We start from the raw sequence: 23,967 nt of genomic DNA, 5'->3' as shown, positions 1-23,967 counted from the left end.
CACACACACACACACACACACACACACACAGGTGGTCAGCTTCTCTCCATCTCCTCGATAATACCAAATACTAAAAATTATCGAAATAACACTAAGAATCAGCTGAAAACATTCTCCACTCAAGAACAGAACCGAGCGTCTTTAAGTGTGGCCGCGTGTCAGGAGGAAACAGACAGACATGGCAAAACAATAATTCAATCGTGTCGCTCTGGCAGCTGAGAAAACATCGAGGAAATGCCGCTGTAAAGAGAAAGTGAAATACCAATAAAGAGGTGAAAGAAACACAGCTGCATAAAGCAAAGACAGTTCCCCTGACGATTTTTTTTCGGCAATATTAGTTAAGAGTGCATTCAAATCACAAAACCTATATTTCGTTTACCTCTTCGTCCACCTTGACAGAATCCTTCCCCTCACTGATACCAAAACCTATAATCTCCTGTGTGTTAATTAGATGAACTATTAACAAAAAAAAAAACACTTCCGGGTGGCTTTTCTGACTCCTAGGTATAAATGGAAGTAGTAAATTCAGTTAGATAAATAACATAAAATGGTGAAGCACAAGCGCGATACAGAATCGACAGTTTTTGTAAGCAAAGTCAAACCATAAACGGGAATACATTTTGCAACTCTGACCGATGTTTTTTTTTATCACCCAGTAACCCTCAGAGAGAAAAAAAATAACTAACAAGAGCGGGTTGCATTGTCACTTACACATGTTGAAGCCTTTCCAAAATCCCAATTAAAAATACACAGAAACGTGCGCCTCTTCGAAGTAAACCAAATAAAATGTTTTAAAACGTAGATCATGAACTAACCTTGAAAAGTGCGTAGCCTGATTGCATATATATATATATAGAGAGAGAGAGAGAGAGAGAGAGAGAGAGAGAGAGAGAGAGAGAGAGAGAGAGAGAGAGAGAGAGAGAGAGAGAGAGAGAGAGAGAGAGAGAGAGAGAGAGAGAGAGAGAGAGAGAGAGAGAGAGAGAGAGAGAGAGAGAGAGAGAGAGAGAGAGAGAGAGAGAGAGAGAGAGAGAGAGAGAGAGAGAGACCAGCAGTATGGGTTCAGAAGGGCAGTATGGGTTCACAAGGCACAAGTACAAGGAGTGCCACATCTGGCGGGCCTACGCCAACCTCCAAGAGTCACCACGTGGGACACGAGAACGGTGCTATCCCGTAGTGACGCAGTGGAGGTGCCGCTTTCCCGTACCAGCCAGCACCAACGCACTTTTTCGGGAAGAGTCTGCCGGATGTAGAATATGTTCACGGCCTGTGTTCCAAACATCCGGGAGATGAACACCCAAAAAATAAAACTGTAAGCCCACCACTGGAGGGGCTCACTTCCCACTCCACTGACACTCGTGGTGGAGCAGTGACACGAGTGCAGTGCGTACACACATCTATTCAGTATTGTATGTTCTTTTTGTATATATATTTTTAAAGTTTATGTAGTTGTTTTTATATAGATTTTATTCTGCCCTTTGAATAGGCAGCACACGACATTGCACCTTTGGGTGTGTAGGTAGTATATATGTATCTATGTAAAAATAAAGAGAGAGAGAGAGAGAGAGAGAGAGAGAGAGAGAGAGAGAGAGAGAGAGAGAGTAAAAGCGAAAAAGTAAGAAACCCCATGTCAGTAAAGGGGGACACACACACACACATACACACACACACACACACACACACACACACACACACACACACACACACACACACACACACACACACACACACACAGGTGGTCAGCTTCTCTCCATCTCCCTGAAAATACCAAATACTAAAAATTATCGAAATAACACTAAGAATCAGCTTCATGAAGCCAACACCCGTCGCTCAAAACATTCTCCACTCAAGAACAGAACCGAGCGTCTTTAAGTGTGGCCGCGTGTCAGGAGGAAACAGACAGACATGGCAAAACAATAATTCAATCGTGTCGCCCTGGCAGCTGAGAAAACATCGAGGAAATACCGCTGTAAAGAGAAAGTGAAATACCAATAAAGAGGTGAAAGAAACACAGCTGCATAAAGTAAAGACAGTTCCCCTGGCGATTTTTTTTCGGCAATATTAGTTAAGAGTGCATTCACCTCAAAAACCTATATTTCGTTTACCTCTTCGTCCACCTTGACAGAATCCTTCCCCTCACTGATACCAAAACCTATAATCTCCTGTGAGTTAATTAGATGAATTATTAACAAAATAAAAACACTTCCGGGTGGCTTTTCTGACTCCTAGGTATAAATGGAAGTAGTAAGTTCAGTTAGATAAATAACATAAAATGGTGAAGCACAAGCGCGATACAGAATCGACAGTTTTTGTAAGCAAAGTCAAACCATAAACGGGAATACATTTTGCAACGCTGACCGATGTTTTTTTTATCACCCAATAATATATATATATATATATATATATATATATATATATATATATATATATATATATATATATATATATATATATATATATATATATATATATATATATATATAGCTTTACTTTCCTGTCTATCTAAAGCTTTTGAATCAATCCTTAACCGGAAGATTCAAAAGCACCTTTCCACTTCTAACCTTCTATCTGATCGCCAGTATGGGTTCCGCAAGGGGCGTTCAACTGGCGATCTTCTTGCTCTCTTAACTGACTCTTGGTCATCCTCTCTTAGCCGTTTCGGTGAAACTTTCTCTGTTGCGCTAGACATATCGAAAGCCTTCGATAGAGTCTGGCACAAGTCTTTGCTTTCGAAACTGCCATCTTTCGGATTCCATCCTTCTCTCTGTTCCTTTATCTCCAGTTTCCTTTCCGGCCGTTCTATCTCTGCGGTGGTAGACGGTCACTGTTCTTCCCCTAAACCTATCAACAGTGGTGTTCCACAGGGCTCTGTGCTATCACCCACTCTCTTCCTGTTATTCATCAATGATCTTCTTTCCATAACAAACTGTCCTGTCCACGCATTTGCCGACGACTCCACTCTGCATTATTCAACTTCTTTCAATAGAAGACCCTCTCAACGGGAAGTACACGACTCCAGACTTCAGGCTGCAGAACGCTTAACCTCAGACTTTGCTATCATTTCCGATTGAGGCAGAAGGAACCTTGTGTCCTTCAATGCCTCAGAAACTCAATTTCGCCACCTATAAACTCGACACAATCTCCCAAACACTTATTCCCTATTCCTCGACAACACTCAGCTATCACCATCTTCAACACTAAACATCCTCGGTCTATCCTTTACTCAAAATCTCAACTGGAAACTTCACATCTCCTCTCTCGCTAAATCAGCTTCCTCGAGGTTGGGCGTTCTGTATCGTCTCCGCCAGTTCTTCTCCCCCGCGTAGTTGCTATCCATATACAGGGGCCTTGTCCGCCATCGTATGGAGTATGCATCTCACGTGTGGGGGGGCTCCACTCACACAGCTCTTCTGGACAGAGTGGAGCCTAAGGCTCTTCGTCTCATCAGCTCTCCTCCTCCTACTGATAGTCTTCTACCTCTTAAATTCCGTCGCGATGTTGCCTCTCTTTCTATCTTCTATCGATATTTCCACGCTGACTGCTCTTCTGAACTTGCTAACTGCATGCCTCCTCTCCTCCCGCGGCCCCGCTGCACACGACTTTCTACTCATGCTCATCCCTATACTGTCCAAATCCCTTAGCAAAACTTAACCAGCATCTTCACTCTTTTATCCCTCACGCTGGTAAACTCTGGAACAATCTTCATTCACCTGTATTTCCTACTACCTACGACTTGAACTCTTTCAAGAGAAGGGTATCAGGACACCTCTCCTCCGAAATTTCGGCCACCTTTTTGATTCTTTTAGGAGCAGCGAGTAGAGTTTTTTTATTATAGTTTCCTTTTTTGTGCCCTTGAGCTGCCTCCTTGTTGTAAAAAATATATATATATATATATATATATATATATATATATATATATATATATATATATATATATATATATATATATATAGAAGAGAGAGAGAGAGAGAGAGAGAGAGAGAGAGAGAGAGAGAGAGAGAGAGAGAGAGAGAGAGAGAGAGAGAGAGAGAGAGAGAGAGAGAGAGAGAGAGAGAGAGAGAGAGAGAGAGAGAGAGAGAGAGAGAGAGAGAGAGAGAGAGAGAGAGAGAGAGAGAGAGAGAGAGAGAGAGAGAACGCCTCATCAAAGGCACCCAGCACCACCGACCGAGCCAGTGGGAGACACAGCGACAACATCGACAACAACAACAACAACAACAACAACTACACGAGGGACGGGCAAGAGCAACCACGAGCCAGCTGAACAGCCTGGAGCACCGTCGCCGCGTCGCTGCCCTGACGGTGCTACATAAGGCACAAGTGGGCCTAGTGCCCCACCTGACGGACCTGAGGGCTACCTGGAGGAGGTCTGAGGGCAGCACGAGAACGGTGCTGAGCAACGCCTCCCTCCTGGAAGTGCCAATGGCCCGCTCCAGCACCCACCAACGTGCCTTCTCCATCGCAGCGGTGGTGTGGTGGAACAACCTCACTGCTGATGTGGACGTGACACAACTGTCCACTCAGCAGATGAAGGTTGCGTCCCACAGGTGGCTACTCCTACACCCACCGTAAACATGTATATAATTGTAACCTCGGCAGAAGCTTTAAAATAGCTCCCCAACGGTCGGGGGGACTTCACAGAAAAATAATACTGCCATGTATTAATGTACTGAACATGTTTAAATAAAAAAATAAAAGAGAGAGAGAGAGAGAGAGAGAGAGAGAGAGAGAGAGAGAGAGAGAGAGAGAGAGAGAGAGAGAGAGAGAGAGAGAGAGAGAGAGAGAGAGAGAGAGAGAGAGAGAGAGAGAGAGAGAGAGAGAGAGAGAGAGAGAGAGAGAGAGAGAGAGAGAGAGAGAGAGAGTTGCGCGGCGTTACCCCCAACCCCCTCCCCAGAGGAAGACGGAACAACAACAACAACAACAACAGTAACACCAACACCAGCCATCGACAGGGAAGCAGCGGCAGATGCCTTCAGCGGGGGCACACTCGCAACGACTGTAGCGTCATCGTGTGCGACTTCTGCGGGAAGAGAGGCCACACCCACGCTGAGTGCAGAAAACGGCAGGCAGAAGAAAGGAATAGCCTGGAGTGCGTATTCTGTCTGCGACGAGGCCACACCGCTGACACCTGCTACACCCGTGTAGCAGAGGAGAGACAGGAGCCCTTCCTCAGAACCCTGCTGACGGAGAGAATCCAACTCAGCCCACCACCTACCCCCACTCAAACACAACATCCACACCTCGGGCAGATTCCCGGAACAGCCAATAACAACTAACCGGCCATGACGCAGAACAGCCTTAGAATCCTGTCAGCAAATGTACGAGGCTTCAGAACCAACGTTGGCGAGCTCACACACGCCGTCCTCAGGAACCGAGCTGATGTGGTGGTGGCAGTCGAAACGTTTCTGAACGATGAGTGTGTGACATCGTGTGACAGGATTCCTGGCTACTGCCACTGGGAGCGACGCGATCGGAAAGACAGACAGGGCGGAGGTGTGGCTGTTTGTTACCGGGAGGGCCTGCGACTACAGTCACTCTCTGTCCCTGTCGCCGAGCACATGGAGGCCATGTTCTTCCGCCTCCTCCTCGCAGATATAAGCGCCGTACTTCTCGTCGCCCTGTATCGCCCTCAGTGGCAAGGCAGCGAGCCCCTCACCTTCCTCACCGACCAGCTTGACACCATCCTAGCCACCTACGACTGCCAGAGCACAGCCATCGTGGGTGACATGAACCAGCATATGGTAAGCAGGGCCTTCACTGAGCTGACAGTGGTCCACGGGCTCACAAACCACGCCACCTTTCCCACTCACATGCGTGGGGGCTCGTTGGACCCTGTCTTGACCGACCTGCCCGGGGACTCAGTGCAATGCCGCCCTCTGAAGAGAATCGGCAGCTCCGACCATAATGCGGTGCTGACTGAACTCGGCCTCAACCCCTCGCGTGAGGAAGCAAGGCAACGCGTCATCTGGCTGTGGCAGCGGGCAGACTGGCAAGCCATGAAGCGGGCACTAGCTGACACTGACTGGGACGCCACAATCAGTGGTGACGTTGACCACAATGTGTCAGCCTTCTCTGCCACTCTCCTCCAAGCCCAGAGGCAGCATGTCCCTCACAGGGCATATAAAGCCGACCCACGCGACCAGCCGTGGTTCGGCTATAGGTACCGACTGGCTGCAGAGGATAAGTACAGCGCCTGGAGGCAATACAAGCTCCGTCCCTCCCAGCGTAACAAGGCTCTGCACCGCGCTGCATGCAAGGCCATGACAAGGACAGCAGCGTGGGCCAGTAAAAGGTGGGAAAACAGCCTCAGGAGGAAGCTGGCGTCCAACCAAGTTGACCCCAAGCAGTGGTGGTCCTTGGTGAAGGAAAGGCAAGGCACCGTCACGCAAGACAGGATCCCGCCTCTCAAGACGCCTGCAGGGGGCCTGGCAGTACAGAACCAGGATAAAGCTGACCTTCTGGCAATCCACTTCAGCAGCAAGATGACTATCGAGGAGCCAGACAGGCAGCCCCCCCTCCTCCCCCGTCTGGGTAACTTTGTCCTGGAAAACCTGGAGATCACAGAGGGCACAGTGACCAAACACCTCCGAGACACCAACACCAGGAAAGCCCCAGGCCCGGATGACATCAGCCCTTTCCTGCTGAAGCACTGTGCAGGGGAGCTGTTGCACCCCCTCACACGTATCTTCAGACAGTGCCTAAGTGCAGGGGCCTGGCCGACCCTGTGGAAAGAGGTTCGTGTCACACCGGTTTTCAAGAAAAAAAGACAAGACAAACCCAACCTACTACCGCACAATCTCGCTCCTGTCGGTTGTTAGCAAGATCCTGGAGCGGATTATTGCTGAGCAACTGACGCGCCACCTGGAGGAGAACCATCTATTGTCTCCTCGTCAGCACGGGTTCAGGAGAGGTCGCTCGGCATCAGACCTCCTCCTCCTGCTCAGCAAGTCTTGGCATGACGCCCTGGACTCTGGTCGCCCCTCACTTGTTGTTGCCCTAGATATTGCTGGGGGATTCGACTGTGTGTGGCACAGGGGCCTCCTGGCCAAGCTCGAACAGCTCGGCATCACAGGACAACTGCTGCAGCTGTTTTCGAGCTTCCTGCACGGCCGGAGTCTGAGGGTAGTGGTGAACGGGTGCACGTCAGGCAGTTACCCAATCACTGCCAGCGTTCCACAAGGATCGGTACTGGGCCCGATTCTTTGGAACGCATACTTCGACGAGCTGCTCCGTGGCCTACCAGTGGCCTCAGCCTACGCTGACTACTCTACCCTGTCCCACAGTTACACCAGGGAGGAAACTGCGGACGTGATCGAAGCCACCAACCGCCATCTTGGTGACATCATGGCCTGGGGACGACGTTGGCAAGTCAAGTTTGCTGCCGAGAAGACCCAGGCCATGGTCATATCGAGTTCGGGGGAGGACGCCAGACTCCTGCAGGGACGGCTGAAGTTTGGGGACGACACCCTGGTCATCAAGGACTCCATCAACATCCTGGGGGTGGAGGTCGACTCCAGACTCAGTTTCGACCGCTACCTAGAGTGTGTGGAGCGCAGAGCCTCCCTGAGGGTGACACTCCTGCGTCGCGTGCGGCACCTGCTCGACGCAGACGGCCTCCTGAGGCTGTACAAAGTCCAAGTGAGGCCCGTCATGGAATACTCCCCTCTCCTGGATGAGTAGTGCCCAATGTCACCTCTCGCTGCTGGACAGAGTGCAGAGGAGGGCAGAGCGACTCATCCGCGATGCCAGCAGCCATCAGCAGCAGCGACCACATGGACACCAGTGGCGGCAGCGGCAACATGGACAGCAGCTACATCACCAGCAGGACACCCCCCGCTGTATGCTCGACAGCCTCGAGCACCAGAGAAGGGTCGGTCCCATCACAGTCCTACACAAGGCCCAAGTCCAACACACACCTCACTTGGCGGCACTACGGGTTCCTAGGAGGAGAAGCCAGCACACCACGAGAGCGGCAATGGCTAACGACCTCCTCCTTGAAATCCCGAGAAGCCGAACAGCCAGGTGCCAGAGGGCCTTCACGAGTGCAACGGCCCACCTGTGGAACGCCTTCACGAGTGAAGTGGGCGTTAGGACAATGAACACCCAGCAGGTGAAGGTGGCAGCCCATGCCTGGTGTTGCACTTATCCGCCCTAGTCACATCCACCTGAGCACAAGCACAACTTGTGACAATGCTTTAAGATAGGCGACCTCAAGACAGAGGTCGTCTTTAGCATGGGGACAATTTCCCCCCCCCTTTTGTCACATGTATTTTGATGTTTAAATAAAAGAAAAAGTACAGACAAAGACAGACACAGACAAACAAAAAAAAAACACAGACAAAAACAGGCACAGACACCGACTGAGACTGACACAAACAGCCACAAAAAAACAGACATAAGGAGAAAAGATAAATCTGACAGATCCCCCAAACATGCAAAAGGTTTAAAAAAAAAAAAGGAAAACAAAGTAGAAAACATATACAAAAGAAAAATGGCATGAAAATGTAGTAAAAATCGGCAAAAGAGGGAGAGGTCGGCACAAATGGAGGTAATAAAGGTAGAAAAAATAACCGGGGAAAAAGAAAAAAAAGACAAAACAGGTATAAGACTAGACATAAACAAAACATGAAATTCGAAAACAAAATAAATAAAAAAAATGAATATAAAACGGAAAAATTAGAAAGGGGGAATGAAAACAGCGAAGAAAAAAAAAAGAGGAAAAAAATATTATTAACGAGTCCTTTAAATAAATAGTGATGTTGAAGCCAAATTCTATTTCTTCCTGTCCTTTACGTTGAAAGTAGATCATTTGTCGACGCTACACCGTAGGAGAGAGAGAGAGAGAGAGAGAGAGAGAGAGAGAGAGAGAGAGAGAGAGAGAGAGAGAGAGAGAGAGAGAGAGAGAGAGAGAGAGAGAGAGAGAGAGAGAGAGAGAGAGAGAGAGAGAGAGAGAGAGAGAATGTGTGCGGTATGTAAAAAGAAAAGTAAAAAGCGAGAGGGGGCTTGCATAATTTTTTTCGGTCCCTGGTGGCGGCCGAAATGGATGACTTTCCGAACTCTCCATCTAGCGCGGGAGAAATTTTTTGGCTGTAAAGTGGCTCTCGAGTCAGGGAGGCCACACCACTCCCTGCACTTTCATGAGTCATTATAGCCTTGTTTCAGCGCGAGTGACTGAGAGCGAGGCAGGGAGAGCGGAAAGAGGAAAAAATGTCGTGACGCAAAATTATAGTTACCCGAGAGAGGCTGAACAGAGAAGTTGTACAGGAAAAAAATATATATAGTCAAAAGTGTAAAAATGATGTATGGGATTAGTTGTCGCGGTGGAAAATTATGGGTTGTACAGGAAAAAGAAAAGAAGAGGGTAAAAATGAAGTACAGAATTAGTTGCCGAAAAGGTTATACAGGAAAAGGTGAAACGATGTAATATCGAGGTATATAAAAGAATCGGATACCACTGTGAAATATTGTTGCCTGCTGAAAGGTCATACAGAGAAAATAAAGGACGAAGAGGTAAAAATGACGGATAGGATTAGCTGCCACTGAAAATTTGTCGCTGAAAGACAGGTTATACTGGTAAAAAGGATAGAAGGGAGTGAAAATTATGTACAGGATCAGTTACCATCGGGAAAAAAATAGTAGGTAGCAGACAAAGTATATAGGAAAAAGGGTAAAACTGTAGCATAGGATTAGCTGCCATTGCTGATAATTATTGCTTTCTAAGAGGTTGTGATGGAATAAAAGGTAAATAGGCACATGTGAGATATAGGATTACCTGCCATTGGGGGAAATTATATCTAGCAGAGAGTTTATACAGAAAAAAAGGATGAAAGAGAGTAAACATGCACAGGAATAACTGCCACTTTAGAAAATCATAGCTGCTAACAGGGTGTACATGATCAAAAAATATATATATATATATATATATATATATATATATATATATATATATATATATATATATATATATATATATATATATATATATATATATATATATATATATATATATATATATATATATATATATATATATATATATATATATATATATATATATATATATATATATATATATATATATATATATATATATATATATATATATATATATATATATATATATATATATATATATATATATATATATAAATATATATAAATATATATATATATATATATATATATATATATATATATATATATATATATATATATATATATATCTATATATATTTTTTTTTTTTTTTAAATCAAAGGATACGGCTCAAGTTGATTTTGCAAAGGAACGTTATATCGCATCAACAAAAATTAGGATTAAATCGCAAATCTGATAAAATCCATGATCACCATTTGTCAAAAGCTTATGCTTTTAACTTCCGACCTAAATATCGTGACAGCACAAAGGTCAGCGTCATTAGTTTTGCGGTTATATTTATTACCAGTCACCTGTAACGTATCGGCTCAAAAAAAAATACACCAGATAACATTTCTTCCCGTGTGAAATAAATTGTGGTAGAAACAGTGTGTTATGGTATATGTTCCTGTGTGTTCCACTGAAACGGTCTAAAGATGAGGCGATTATGCGAAGAGTGGTGACGATAGTAGTGGTGGTTTACATAGATTTACATAGAAAATCAGACCACACAGACCTCATAGTCCAGACTAGGTGATCCGTCCTTAAACCTCAGTGATTCTACATTAATCAGATGGCTCCAAAACTTTGCATTTTTACTCTAGTTAATATCAATTTAAAGGAAGTGTCGGTGGAGCTTGTTTTTAAAGGAGTCAATTGTGTTACACTGGACCACTGACGGGGGAGCTTATGCCATTATCTTACTACAACGTTGGTGAAGAAAAATTAGGTGCAGTCTGAATTTACTTGTCCACATTTAAGTTTTGTGCCAATATTCAATCGTTCGCAAAGTGTCATCGATCATAAACAATTTTGATTTGTTCACATTCTAAAGCCATTAAGTATTTTAAAACATTCGATCAGTTTTCCTCGGAGGCGACGTTTCTCAAGAGAGAACATGTTAAGGGTGGAAAGACTCTCGTCATAGGCTTTGTTACGCAAGAAAGGGATCATTTTTGTTGCCCGATGTTGGACACCTGTTAACGACTTTTAAGCGTCATTTTTAACGTGGTTAATGTAACGTGTTACGTTTAAGTTTAGGGCGCGAACTGTTATCTCACGTCAGGTCCGGTGTATCGTTGCCTGCGTTCTCCAGTTGATTGAAGTGGTTAAGACAACACAATAGCCTTTTAGTTAAGTGATGTGTGGCAGAGCGGTAGCCGTTATAAGTTCACTTTAGTTCTCTCTCTCAGGTTAATACAAATACAAAATGTATTTTAACTATATTAACAGTTGTACTACATAAGGTTTACAGTTTACGTGAGCGAGACGCACGAAATCAGAGACAGCCACACCGCTGCAGGGCGCGGGGCGGCAGAGCACCGCTCGCCTGCCCGTCACCCGTCTTCTCTCCCTTCTCCGCGTTGTTCGCCTGTTTTATTTGCTTGTAGTTCGTCCGGAAGGGTGTGGGTTCCGGTTGATGACTGTTGATGAAAATCATCATTTGCTGATCCTAGTGTCAGTTCACCACAGCTTCCCACGGCCAAAAGCACGACGTGTTGTTAGACATCCTGTTGTGCGACACCGACCGGGTGTCGCCACACGTACAGTCATACATACACATGTACATTATAATATACACATTACATCGCTCGGTTCTCTAAAAGTCGCGACCTCGCGACTCACCCGACCTTTAAAAGCAGTGTACCTACCCATGTTACAGTCGCACAATGTGTACTAGTTAAACGAGGTCCTGTTATGGTTGCATGTAAAAAAAATATATACAAGTCAGAGCCCGCCTAACGATACAACATCGGGAAATGCCAATGACAATAAAAATAATCATGGAAGTAACAATAAATGGGCAAAGTACATACAGGGCGAGGTAAACAGGGCTAGAGTCGTGGACGTGGAAGCTCAGCACTATTCCGAGAAAACAAAATAATAGCTCGAGTAGTCATTTACAAGATACATCCTAGAAAAATAAATTGACTAAATTGTCATTAGGATACATGGTAACGGAGCTATTTGGAATAGTAATAAGAAAAGGAAAAAAATAATCCTTGAAGAAGATTTGATACAAACTGAGTCTTCGAGTCACAATGCGTACGAACTCAGCGCGGTGGGGCAACTCTTGCCTGAAGATGGTTGTACAAAGTCAGAGCCCGCTTAACAAGGCAGAACAGGGGGATGACAATGATGATAAAAAGAACCACCGGTAAGATCAGTGATGGGTAATGTACATGTGAGGCAAGGTAAACCGGTAGAGAGTCATGGACAGCGGACTCCAATTCCGAGAAATTTGAAAAGGTCAGCTCGGAAAGGCTATTTGTCACATACTTCATCCTAGAAAAGGTGAGATTCACTAAACTGTCAATAGGATAGATTGGGATGGCATTTGTGGCCGCAAATCCATTATGGAGCTTCTCCGGAAAGGTCGTCAAATTGACAGAACGTAGGGAACAAGCCACCCGTACCGCCAGGTGACCTGCAACCTCACTATAAGTTGAACCTTCAGGACAGACTACTATCACAAACACAGGTAGTGTGAAATCCGGAGAACCTCCTCCTTTAGCAATGCCCTTCGCATGGTGGGGAGACCAAAACAGTACCGCATATTCCAAGTGGGGTCTGACTAAACAATTGTAAAGCGGAAGTATTACTTCTTTATTTTTAATAAAAAAATTATTTCAATGAAGCCCAACATTCCGTTCGCTTTATTTGCAGCGTTGATGCACTGGTGTGAGAATTTGAGGTTTGACCGGATTTCGACACCCAGGTCCTTGACGCACTGAACGCTTTTGACTCTGACGCCACGCATTTCGCAATCGAATTTCTTATTTCTTGTTCGAACTTGGAGGACCTGGCATAAAAGGCATCTCCCATCTATCAGACCAAGCTGAAATTTGCAAATCCTCTTGGAGGCTTTGTCTGTCTTCGTCAGATAGAACCGGTGGTGACGGTAGCAGTGGTGGTGGTGATGACAGTAGTGGTGGTGGTGGTAGTGGGGGTGCAAGAGAAAATCATGAGCGGCCAGTGATTATAGTGCCTCTTTTTATAATGACACTGATGATGGTGATAATTAGTGAAGTGATTCCAGCTGTTTCTGGTTCTGTGGCCGGCGGTGATTGCGCTGTTAGTTGGTGTTTGCGATGGCGGTGGACGAGGTGCTTTCAACAAGAGGATCTAAAGACAATAGGCTATCAAAACAAGCAGCATCCGTGCTCACATGTAAAAATATAACAATAAAAAGAAAGGAAATATAAACCCATGACGGACCTAACAACTACCTGGAAGTAGTTAACGAGGAAAGAGTACAAGTAAAAACAAAATAATACCGTAGGAGAGAGAGAGAGAGAGAGAGAGAGAGAGAGAGAGAGAGAGAGAGAGAGAGAGAGAGAGAGAGAGAGAGAGAGAGAGAGAGAGACGCACTCGCTCAGGACAATAATTCAAAATCCTGCTAATGAGGTACGTTTCACCTCTTCGTCGTTTCACCTGTATGATAAATTTACCTTTCCAACCCGTGGACGAAAAGACTAAAATGACCTCTTCTCCCTACTAATTGCTGCCGCCCAATTACAACAGCTGAGTCGTTACTTTTTTTTTTCTTCTTTTTCTTCTTCTTCTTCTTCTTCTTCTTCTTCTTCTTCTTCTTCTTCTTCTTCCTCCTCCTCCTCCTCCTAAATAATTTCCCTCACTTTTTTATGAGCCCCGAGCAATTTCCTACGCAAAAGAGAGAGAGAGAGAGAGAGAGAGAGAGAGAGAGAGAGAGAGAGTGCGGGGGAGTTGAGTGGCAAAAGGGGCAATTAAAGAGCTCACTAAAAGGGTTTGACCTCAGCGTTTGCGAAGTGGTGGTGGTGGTGGTGGTGGTGGTGGTGGTGGTAATTTAACGCAATCCACCACCACTCACTCACCATGCAAAATCTGCTACAAATATACACACAGCATTTCTAAACACACACACACACACACACACACACACACACACACATACACACACACACACACACACACACACACATACACACACACACACACTTTACCCTTTCCCTCCCTATCATTATCCTTGCCTCCATTTTCACCCTCTCTCTCTCTCTCTCTCTCTCTCTCTCTCTCAATACAGTTTTACCAAGTTTATGTCCAATCTCTCTCGGGACGCTCGCTTGATCGGGGGTTACTGTGCGGGGCTGGCAACGATGACGGCTTCTCTTCCCTTTACTGCCGCCTCCTCCTCGTCCTCCTCCTCCTCCTCCTCCTCCTCCGTCTCTTCCATCTTTCTTATTCTTCTTCCTCCAGTTACTCCTACAAATGTTTTCTTTCCTTTGATAAATTTTCCTTTAATTCATTTTCTTAGTTTTCTTGGTTTCGTTCCTCTGTCCCCTGAAATCTGTCCCTTGTAATCTAAGTTTTTCTCTATCTCTCTACTCATCATTTTCGCTTTTTAGTCTCTTGCATAAACTTTTCGAACCTTGTGCCGCACGCTGATTTTTTCTTTTTCTCCCAATTTTAACTCATTTTTCACTTTGAAGAGACTAGCTGACTGCTCTTTTCTTTCCCTTCGTGATATTTTTACGAAAACTTCCTATTCAGTTCCTCTTTCGCTGTGTTGCGCGATCGCTTCGTGACGCTTCCTGGGGTGGTGACCTGCAGGGGACGAGTGTGGCTGTAACACTCTAGTCTCATGGTCATCTTCGCTCCACATTATAAAAAAAATCACGTAGCAGCTACTTGGGGCATTATACAACACTCCCGCGGGCGTGCCACAGATTACTGTCGTTTAGCCACTCCGGAAAGCATGTGAGCGAAGCCTGAGCGCCTCGTTTTCATCAAGAGCGTGTCTGTGTGAGGCCCAGGAGGCATTGTGAGTGTTTGGCAGGACTCGAAGCGCTGGCACAGCAACATCTGCAGTCACTTCAAGCCTCCCCCAGCGGCCACTCAGGAACAGCAATCAGCTGCCAACTCCTCCAGCCACAGCAGATAAAGCCGTTATGACCAGCGAAGAGCCGTCGCTTGCCAGAACGCCAGACACACAGCCAGCCGCGCCACACACCCTTAGTCTCAGCTCCTGGAGGCCTTAACAAGTCTTGGATATTGTACACTTCGGCAATACAAAAGCTGCCAATGCCGCCGACCTCGTTCAACAGTAACGAGGCTCTGGCCGCATCTCAGAACCTTCGCGGAAAGTCATCAACAAAGCCGGGACTGTGCTGACGCTCTGCCGTTCCTGTATATGCATGTCTCGGTTCTATGCCTAATACCTGCTGGCCTTCCTTTCCTCATCGAGAATCAGGAAACACGCGAGAATAGACGCCAGCAGCGCCAGGCACGTCCGCTTTAAAATGTGACCTTCATCTTCCACTTTTGATTAGATAGTTAGTGCAGCTTGTCACAAACAGCCTCGTAAGGACCATCAGGTCTGCTGTTGTTTGTTCTTCCTTTGTGCTTCTTTGTAAACTACGCTACGATATTGCGGCGTGGCGTGACACACGATGCCAGACAGAACAAACACAGCGCGTGGAGAAGCAACCCCCCACCCACCCCCCACCCCCGACAGCCCCTTTTCCAGGCACAAGGCCACGCACGCCGGCGCCCCGCTGTCCCCTCGTGGTGGGAAGTGGCCGCTTAATTAACAAAATGAGTCATAAGACGAGAGATTTGGAACGTCCGACTCACTGTTTCCCCGAGCGTCGTAAAAAGAGACGGAAAGGGTGAGTTAGGGAGCCAGGGAACACTTCCGCTCTGAGCCTCTTCACTGACAAGAGAGAGCAGAGGCTTCTTACGTTCACGGTTCGTCACACCATCCTCTCTTGCTTATTTGTTATGTCAATGGACGACACTGTATGAGAGCAATAACAACATATAGTTGCCGTAAAACTTTACTTCCTTACATAAAGAAGATTCCGTGTTATAAAAGGAGTTATGATGTATGATGATGATGATGATAATGGTAGTGACGGTGGTAATGGTGATGGTGACATCATGCTATTGATAACGTACCACTAGTAATGCTTCAGTCTAAACTAAAGGCAAAACAACACGCAATTACACACAACAACACACACGTCATCTTCGAACTCAACAACGGCTGCAAACACCACACCTCCAGCCCTCAACACACACACACACACACACACACACACACACACACACACACACACACACACAATACACCTGCAATATTGACGCCACATTGATTAATATATGTGTTGCTGCAATGCCACGAGGAGGAGTAGGAGAAGGAGAAAAGAGGAGAGGCGAGGAGAGGAGAGGAGAGGAGAGGAGAGGAGAGGAGAGGAAAGGAGAGGAGAGGATAGGAAAGGGAAGGGAGGAGAGGAGGAGGAGGGAGGGAGGAGGGGAGGGAGGAGAAGAGGAGAAGAGAGAAGAGAGAAGAAGAGAGGAGAAGAGAAGAGAGGAGAAGAGAAGAGAAGAGAAGAGAAGAGAAGAGAAGAGAAGAGAAGAGAAGAGAAGAGAAGAAAAAAAGAACAAGAACAAGAAAAAGAAGAGGAGGAGGAGGAGGAGGAGGAGGCGAAGAGGAAGGAGGGGGAGGGAGCGTTCTGTTTTCCGCTTATTACCCTTTCAAGTCTGCCCCCCTGAGAGCCGTGAGCTTTTTACGCGCCACGATCAGCACGCGCAAATGTTATATTCATGCCGGGTGCTGCTGGTCACTCCACGTGGCCCCGCAGACGCGCGCACACAATAGGAAGGCAGGGCGGTAATGAGGTGGCGAAGATGGTGCTGGTCGTGGTGATGGTGATGATGATTGGGTTATGGGAATGGTGGGGACAAAGGTAATAGTAGTAGTGGGGTTGGTAGTAGTAGTAGTAGTAATAGTAGTAGTAGCAGCTGGAGTTGTTACAGTAGTAGTAAGGGTAAGTATTTTGTTTGTTTGTTATCACAGCAAAGGAAGCAGCTCAAGGGCAAAAATAAATGTGAACAAAAAAGCCCGCTAATCGCTGCTCCCATAAAAGAAAGTATAGATGAGTGGTTTACATTCTCCTCATTTACATCATCACAATCGTCAACATCTACTATCGTCATCATTATCATCATTAGCCTATACATGAACAGACTTAAGCGGCAGAGTGCACCACACCTTCCCTTCCTCCTAATTGGAGCTTCCGGAAGTATTAAGTGGGTTTCCTGTCCTTCAATCTCTTGGCCTCATTACCTCTTTCCTTCTCCCCTATACATGACGGAACCCCCTCAGCAATACCCCGCCAATGCGTCACCCTACAGCAACGTGCAGGAACTCCTCAGCGTGTGGCGCGATGCATTACTGAGCTGAGAAAAGTTACACCAAGCCCGTGGAGAAAAATAAATGTTAACCCTCTCGAAGGTGACATCTTTGTTGAGTAACTAGCGAGAGGAAGTTAAGTTCCGAAGCAACGTTTTTTCGTCCTGTCATTCTCATTAGTCATTTAAGGATTAGAGACACTTAATCAATTACGCAGGACAGAAAAGCCTAATCGTCGCCTTGACAGATCAAATATGTACACGCGCGCGCGCACACACACACACACACACACACACACACACACACACACACACACACACGCACACAAACCCTGAGCCCCGCTTGAGTGTCGTGCAGCAGACGGGAAGGATAAGACTATTAAAGTGTGACCAGCAGTGTTTACCTCCGATCCTTCCTCCTCCCCTCCAAACAAACCTCGACACAAACAGGAAAACTAGACTCCTGCCTAAGCCACAGACATTTCTCCGTGTCATAGTTTACGTGTTTCTTCCTTTCGTTCCGGCGTATTGGATTATGTTTGTAAGAGGAAGGCAGATTATGTTTATGTATGTGTTTGCCTGCGATCCTTCTTCCTTTCCTCCAAACAAACGAAACATACAAACTAACGTACTGACTAAGCCACAAACATTTCTCCTTGTCAGAGTTAACGCGTTTCTTCCTTTCGTTCCGGTGTATTGGATCATGTTAACGAGGGAGGCAGATAATATTAATGTCACGGCGGACGGACGCTACGGCTTCACTTGACTAATTGATTGTATTGACGCCCGTGTTGGCAGGAGCGCAATATTGATAACAGAGACGCATGACGAAAACGGTGGATCGCTCATGGCCTAATAAATCTTAAACTATTCGCGGCTCGTCCGGAGATGCGCAGTAATTATGACAAATAGGCCGTTTTGTGGTGCTGCAGGTGGTGGTTATGCTGATGATCCATGATGGTAAGTGTGATGGTGGTGTCAGTGCTAAAGATGGAGAGGATTGACACTGTGGTGGTAGTGGTGCTTGTTGGTGGTGGTGAGGATGAAGATGGTGGTTGTTATGGTGGTGGTGGTGGTGGAGTGTAGGAATAACAAGGAGAAGGGAAGGGGAGAGGAGGAGGAGCAACACACTGACCTACTCTCACCACCGCTGTTGTTGTCGCTGCTTCTAAGAATTTTCATCTCCCGGCTTTTGTTCCCTTGCTCGCCTCTGCTCTCCTTCATGCAGGCTTTCGATAAGTTTATTTCATGGGCTTTGTTTTTCTCCGGCTCTCCTTCCCTTGTTCCTCTCTGCTTTCGGTGCTGCCTCTGCCTCTGGTGTTGCTCGACGCTCGTTTCTCATTCTATTTTCCTCACATTTTCACATTCTTCGGCGCCTTACAGCAACTTCCCGCAAACTTTACACCATCACACACCGCCAGTTTACAGACGTAGTTAGCTCCTTTTTCCCGCCCGTCCCCCGACAAGCACCAACCAACACTCGCCTCCACATATTTTTCCCGGCACTTTTTTCCCTCCTCCCCGGCCTGGCTTCTGCGACGGAGTACAAACTATTTCGGCTTATTCCCGCGGCCTGACAAAAACCATCACACTCTAAGTTAATCGTAAACCAGATATACGTCCTCAGCGCCACGCCTCAGCACCGCCAGAGCCACCAACATTCAACACAGTGCAGTAGCGAGAGGCAGCAAGCTTTACATCAGTCTGAATAGATAGAGGTTGACAGCCGATGAAACAAAGGAACATGTAAACAATTGAGAAGACACGCGTGCAGGTATGGCGGAATGCTCGTCGCCTTGAAGTTCTACCAACCCAGGTTCGTCTCTTGCTCTGAGCCGCTGTTCCAACACCACGTGTGTATGTTCCCTGTTCCCTAGTCGTGTGTGGCGGCAAGTGGGGGTTAGCGAAGGGCGCCAGGAGCCTCTACATGCATGCCTATAGAGACCACAACACGTGCCCGCGTCCAACCAGCACCAGCCTTGCAGCCCCGCCTCGCGTTCCCTGGGGAGGCACCGTACGCGTGGCACTCAGTCCCCGCACCACCGCGCCGTGCCTCCGCCGCCGGGCTCCTCCAGCACCTGACACACTTACCGGGCCGTCTTCCCTCCCCGCCCGCCCGGCTTACCTCCATCAAGGAAGAGAAAAATGGCTCTTCATTCTCGTTCCGTTCCCTCTCTCCTCCACTTAATCAACTCTTCCCTCCACGAGGAAATATACGCAAGCGAGAAAATAAGAGAGAAAAATGCAGATTACCGCAAATTAATTCAATGTGGGGTAAGGGATTATGCGCGGAAAAATGACATTAATAATTAATTGTCAGGAGTTTTGTTAAAAAAGAACGACAACTGTATTACGTACGTGTGTTTGTACGTATGCATGTGTGCATGTATGAATGTATGTATGTATGTATATATATATATATATATATATATATATATATATATATATATATATATATATATATATATATATATATATATATATATATATATATATATATATATATATATATATATATATATATATATATATATATATATATATATATATATATATATATATATATATATATATATATATATATATATACACACACACACACACACACACACACACACACACACACACACACACACACACACACACACACACACACACACACACACACACACACACACACACACACACACACACACACACACACACACACACACACACACAAACACACAGAACCATGCACACACAAACACGGTCGAATTTTATGGTCCCTCTTTCGATGTTGTGTTTGTTTTCTTTACCTTATTCACGCTGAGTTACGAGGCGCCGGCCGGGGCGACGAGGGAGAGGGGGAGGGGTAGAGGGAGGGGGAGGGAGGGAGAGGGTGAGAGTGAGGGCAAGGGTGAGGGAGAGGGTGAGGGAGGGAGAGGGTGAGGGAGGAAGTGGGCGAGGGTGGCAGCGGCCGCGCGCCCCCCGGCCTCTCCTCTCCCTGACCCCGACCTTCCCACAACTCATTATTTATCAATCTTTCAGCGCTCCTTCCTTCCCCTCCCTCCCTCCCCCCCACTCTCGCCCCTCCAATATCCTTTATCTCCATCCCTTCTGAGGCTCCTCCATTACCCCTCCACCATCCTTTATATCTTCTCCTCCCTCCGTGCATACCAACGCCTTCCTCCCCCGCGCCCCGAAGCCATCTTCTTTATCTTAGAATTCTCTTCCTTCCCTTACTCGCGGCCCCTTTTTCTTTATTTACGTCCATTCTTTCCATTCCACAACGGTCTTCTTGCCCTCTTAACTCTCCCTCTTTCCTCTATCTCCTTAAATCTTCAATCTGGCCCTCCTGGTCCCCGCCCAGCATCCCGCACCCGTCGTTGTTCCTCCCGCGGCGCCCACAGCAGGAGGGCAACACGGCTGAGCGATGACCGTGTGTTGGGCGATAAATAAACAGCGTGTCTCTCGCCAGAACCCAATAAGGCTGTCACTATCAGACGGGCGGGCGAGGACAGTGCCGCGCCACCTCCCGCCACGGTCGGCCGCCAGTCTGGTACGTTCAGGAAGTCGACCCAGCAGCGGCAACTCATAAAATTTTCTCTCTGGCTGCGTTGCGTCCTGGCAGATGGCTGCAATTTTCATCATTATCGCCTCGTGAGAAATTTACGCCTTCGAGATGAGAATAATGGCCTCCATATTGATAAGAGGAATGGGCCGCGCCATCCCTCGCCGCGCCCCGCTGGCTCCGTCCGTCTCTCCTTTCTTTGTTGTCTCTCCGTCCCCGGGCGTGACCGGCAGGACAAGAGACTGGCCAGAGGAGTGGAAGGTCGGGGAACGAGCTCAGTAGGTACAGCAGATTCAGCAGAAGCAGAGAGCAGCGGGCAGGAGGCGTGAGGCGCTTCTTGGGGCCGTCCTCCATCGTTGCCTCGTCCATGCCTCCCTCGGATCAGCAGTCAACCTATCTTGTGTCTGAGGGGCCAGGGGAGAGGCATGATGGTGTTGCTGACGCTGGTATCTGCCGGCGCTGACAGCTGCAGCCCGGCCTGGCAGCTGTGACGGGCGGGAGGGGGGCGGCGCGGCGTGTGATAATGTTTGCCGGATGAGCGGCGAACCGAGACGCGTCAGGACCGCCGCACGGCCGGCCGGGCGGGGCACTGCCGAGACACGGACGTTGAACTGCCACCGCCCGCGATGACTTGTTTTGCCTTAGCTCACGACGCAACAGATTATCAAACAGTGTAAGGCATCGAACAGCAGGCAACGGACCGACCGACCAACCAACCAACCGACCCACTGACCGACTCACTGCCAACAGACCGATCAAAAACCGACTATAAACAAACAACAGTCCAATAAAGCAGCAAACCATACTCTCCACATAAGTTTTAATCTCAAGGAAATATACACAACTGAATACAAAAATCTTATTATCATCTGCCTCGTCATACTGGTGAAGAGACTCTCATATCGACAGTTATCTCAGTTCTTATAAGTTTAAAGTAAAAGCCAACTTCCACTTGTTAACACATTCGGTACTTTTTTGAATCCAGCCTTTTTATTCTTCTTACTTTATTGTCACTGTCTTGTTTCTCATGTCCATGTTTGTTCATCGAGGAGACTATTTGGGTCTATATCATTTGTTTCCCTTGATGCCCATAACGACCCCCTTTAACACACACACACACACACACACACACGCACACACACACACACATGTCCGACAGTGAGGGTGTGAGAGGGACGCCTGAGAGCCAAGACAGGGCGCTGCAGAACCCTCAGGAGCGAGCCATAAAAGAGTCACTGTGTTGCTGGCCAGATTCTCTCGTTTAGGGGAATTGGCGCTAGTGCTTACTGGACCGAATCTGCTGCTATTGTTGCTGCTTCTCCTCCTCCTCCTCCTCTTCCACTTCTGCCTCTTCAGTTGTTTTCTTCTCCTCCTCTTTCTCTTCCACTTCTGCCTCTTCAGTTGTTTTCTTCTCCTCCTCTTTCTCTTCCACTTCTGCCTCTTCAGTTGTTTCCTTCTCCCCTTTCTCTTCCACTTCTGCCTCTTCAATTGTTTCCTTCTCCTCCTCTTTCTCTTCCACTTCTGCCTCTTCAGTTGTTTCCTTCTCCTCCTCTTTCTCTTCAACTTCTGCCTCTTCATTTGCAGCCTCCTGGTCTTCCTCCTTTTTTTTTTCCTTCTACTTGCTTCTCTTCCTACATATCCTATTTCATTATCGCATCTTTCTCCTCTTCTTATTTTCCTTCTACTTACATTTCTTCATCTTCATGCCCTGCTCCTCCACTTCCTTATCTTTCTCCTTTTCCTTCTCTTCTTTCTATCCTTCTACTTACTTTCCTCCCTTCATCTCCTATATACCATTGCATCTCTCCCCTCCTCTTCACCTTTTCCTACCCATCCCCTTCACCTCCTCATCCTCCCCCCTCTCCTCCTCCATCTCGTCCTTCACACCTTCCCGCCACCCACCTGCCCTTCCTGCAGCCAACACAACAGCCACACTAACACACTGGACGCGGCCACCACCTGCACAGCCCTCATAACACACGATATTGAACAATTAAGCGGCCAGGTGGACAGTTGCGCCGCCGAGGGGTCCAAACGAGCTCCCAGGAAACGTAGGGAGCAAGTGAAGGTGAGAAACTAGGTCAGACGAAGACGCAAGAGATATGAAAGGTAGGTCTGTTTATGTAACACGTTTTGGTGAAAGGAGTGGAAAGATGGAAAGCTGAGGAATAGTATTAAGGGAAATATAATGTATCAGACTCAACAATACCTCCATTATTTAGTGTCCAGGAGAAGTGGATCATTATGTTTGGCCAGTATTAGTTCACTGCGGGATAATGGACTTTCCAAACTCCCTCCATCTTTGAGCAAGGTGCACTTCATCCTGATCCGGCAAATTTTCTCACTATTCTTGTCGAATCATTTGTTTTATGCGTGTGCTTTCGTGCTGTTTCTTTATATATCTTCCAACATGAGAAACGAATAACTGCAGGCAAATATAAATAAACGGAGATAATAACGACTATTGAAGTAAAAGAAAAATGTAGTTAGTCTGGTCAACAATCACTGAGGGAAAAGGATGACGTGCGAGGAGGTATTGATCGCACTGACGCCATGAATGAACTAATGGCCACGTAATGGATGGAAATGCAGCGAATGAGTGAATACACGATGAATGAATGAATGACTATAGAACGAGTGCGTGTTGCCGGAATGAACGGATGATGAATGAGTAAAATTGTCGCTCCAGAATGGGTAAACGAGTGCGAATGAGTGAGGGAATGAACTAAATAATAAGTCCATAGATAAATAAAGGAATAAGCAAATGATTGAATGAGGGAACCAATCAATATATAAATCAGCGAACGAATAAAAAAAAGCGAATGAGCGAAAGAGAAGTACAAGAGAACATGAAAGAACGAATATTAGATGAATGAATGACATGATCTGTACACATTGCATTTACGTTTCTAGAGTTAACGAAAAACTATTTATGAAACTAATGAATGAATGAATGTTTACGACCTGACCGAAATATCTACCCTTCCCCTCGCTCGCCACCGCCCCCCCCCCCTCGCTCGCCACCGCCCCCCCCCACCCCCCCCCCCGTTTACTCCCGCCCTCTCGTTCCCCCGTCTTCCCCACCTCACCCCCCGTTCCCCCAGCACCCCCCCCC

The 23,967-nt window shown here is 46.7% G+C and overlaps 1 protein-coding gene across 1 annotated transcript; it reads left to right on the top strand.

Annotated features, from left to right (window-relative positions):
• Positions 1-5,276: 5,276 nt before the first annotated feature.
• On the top strand, positions 5,277-19,381 carry LOC126980208 (uncharacterized). Its single transcript, XM_050829843.1, has 2 exons — positions 5,277-6,728; positions 19,271-19,381. The coding sequence occupies exons 1-2, from the start codon at positions 5,277-5,279 to the stop codon at positions 19,379-19,381; spliced, it is 1,563 nt and encodes a 520-aa protein (XP_050685800.1).
• The last annotated feature ends 4,586 nt before the right edge of the window (positions 19,382-23,967 follow it).

This window comes from Eriocheir sinensis, chromosome 43 (genome assembly GCF_024679095.1).
Source record: "Eriocheir sinensis breed Jianghai 21 chromosome 43, ASM2467909v1, whole genome shotgun sequence".
NCBI classification, from domain to species: Eukaryota; Metazoa; Arthropoda; class Malacostraca; order Decapoda; family Varunidae; genus Eriocheir; species Eriocheir sinensis.
Note: the sequence above shows the minus strand (reverse complement) of the source record. Positions and strands in the feature narration are given on the sequence as shown.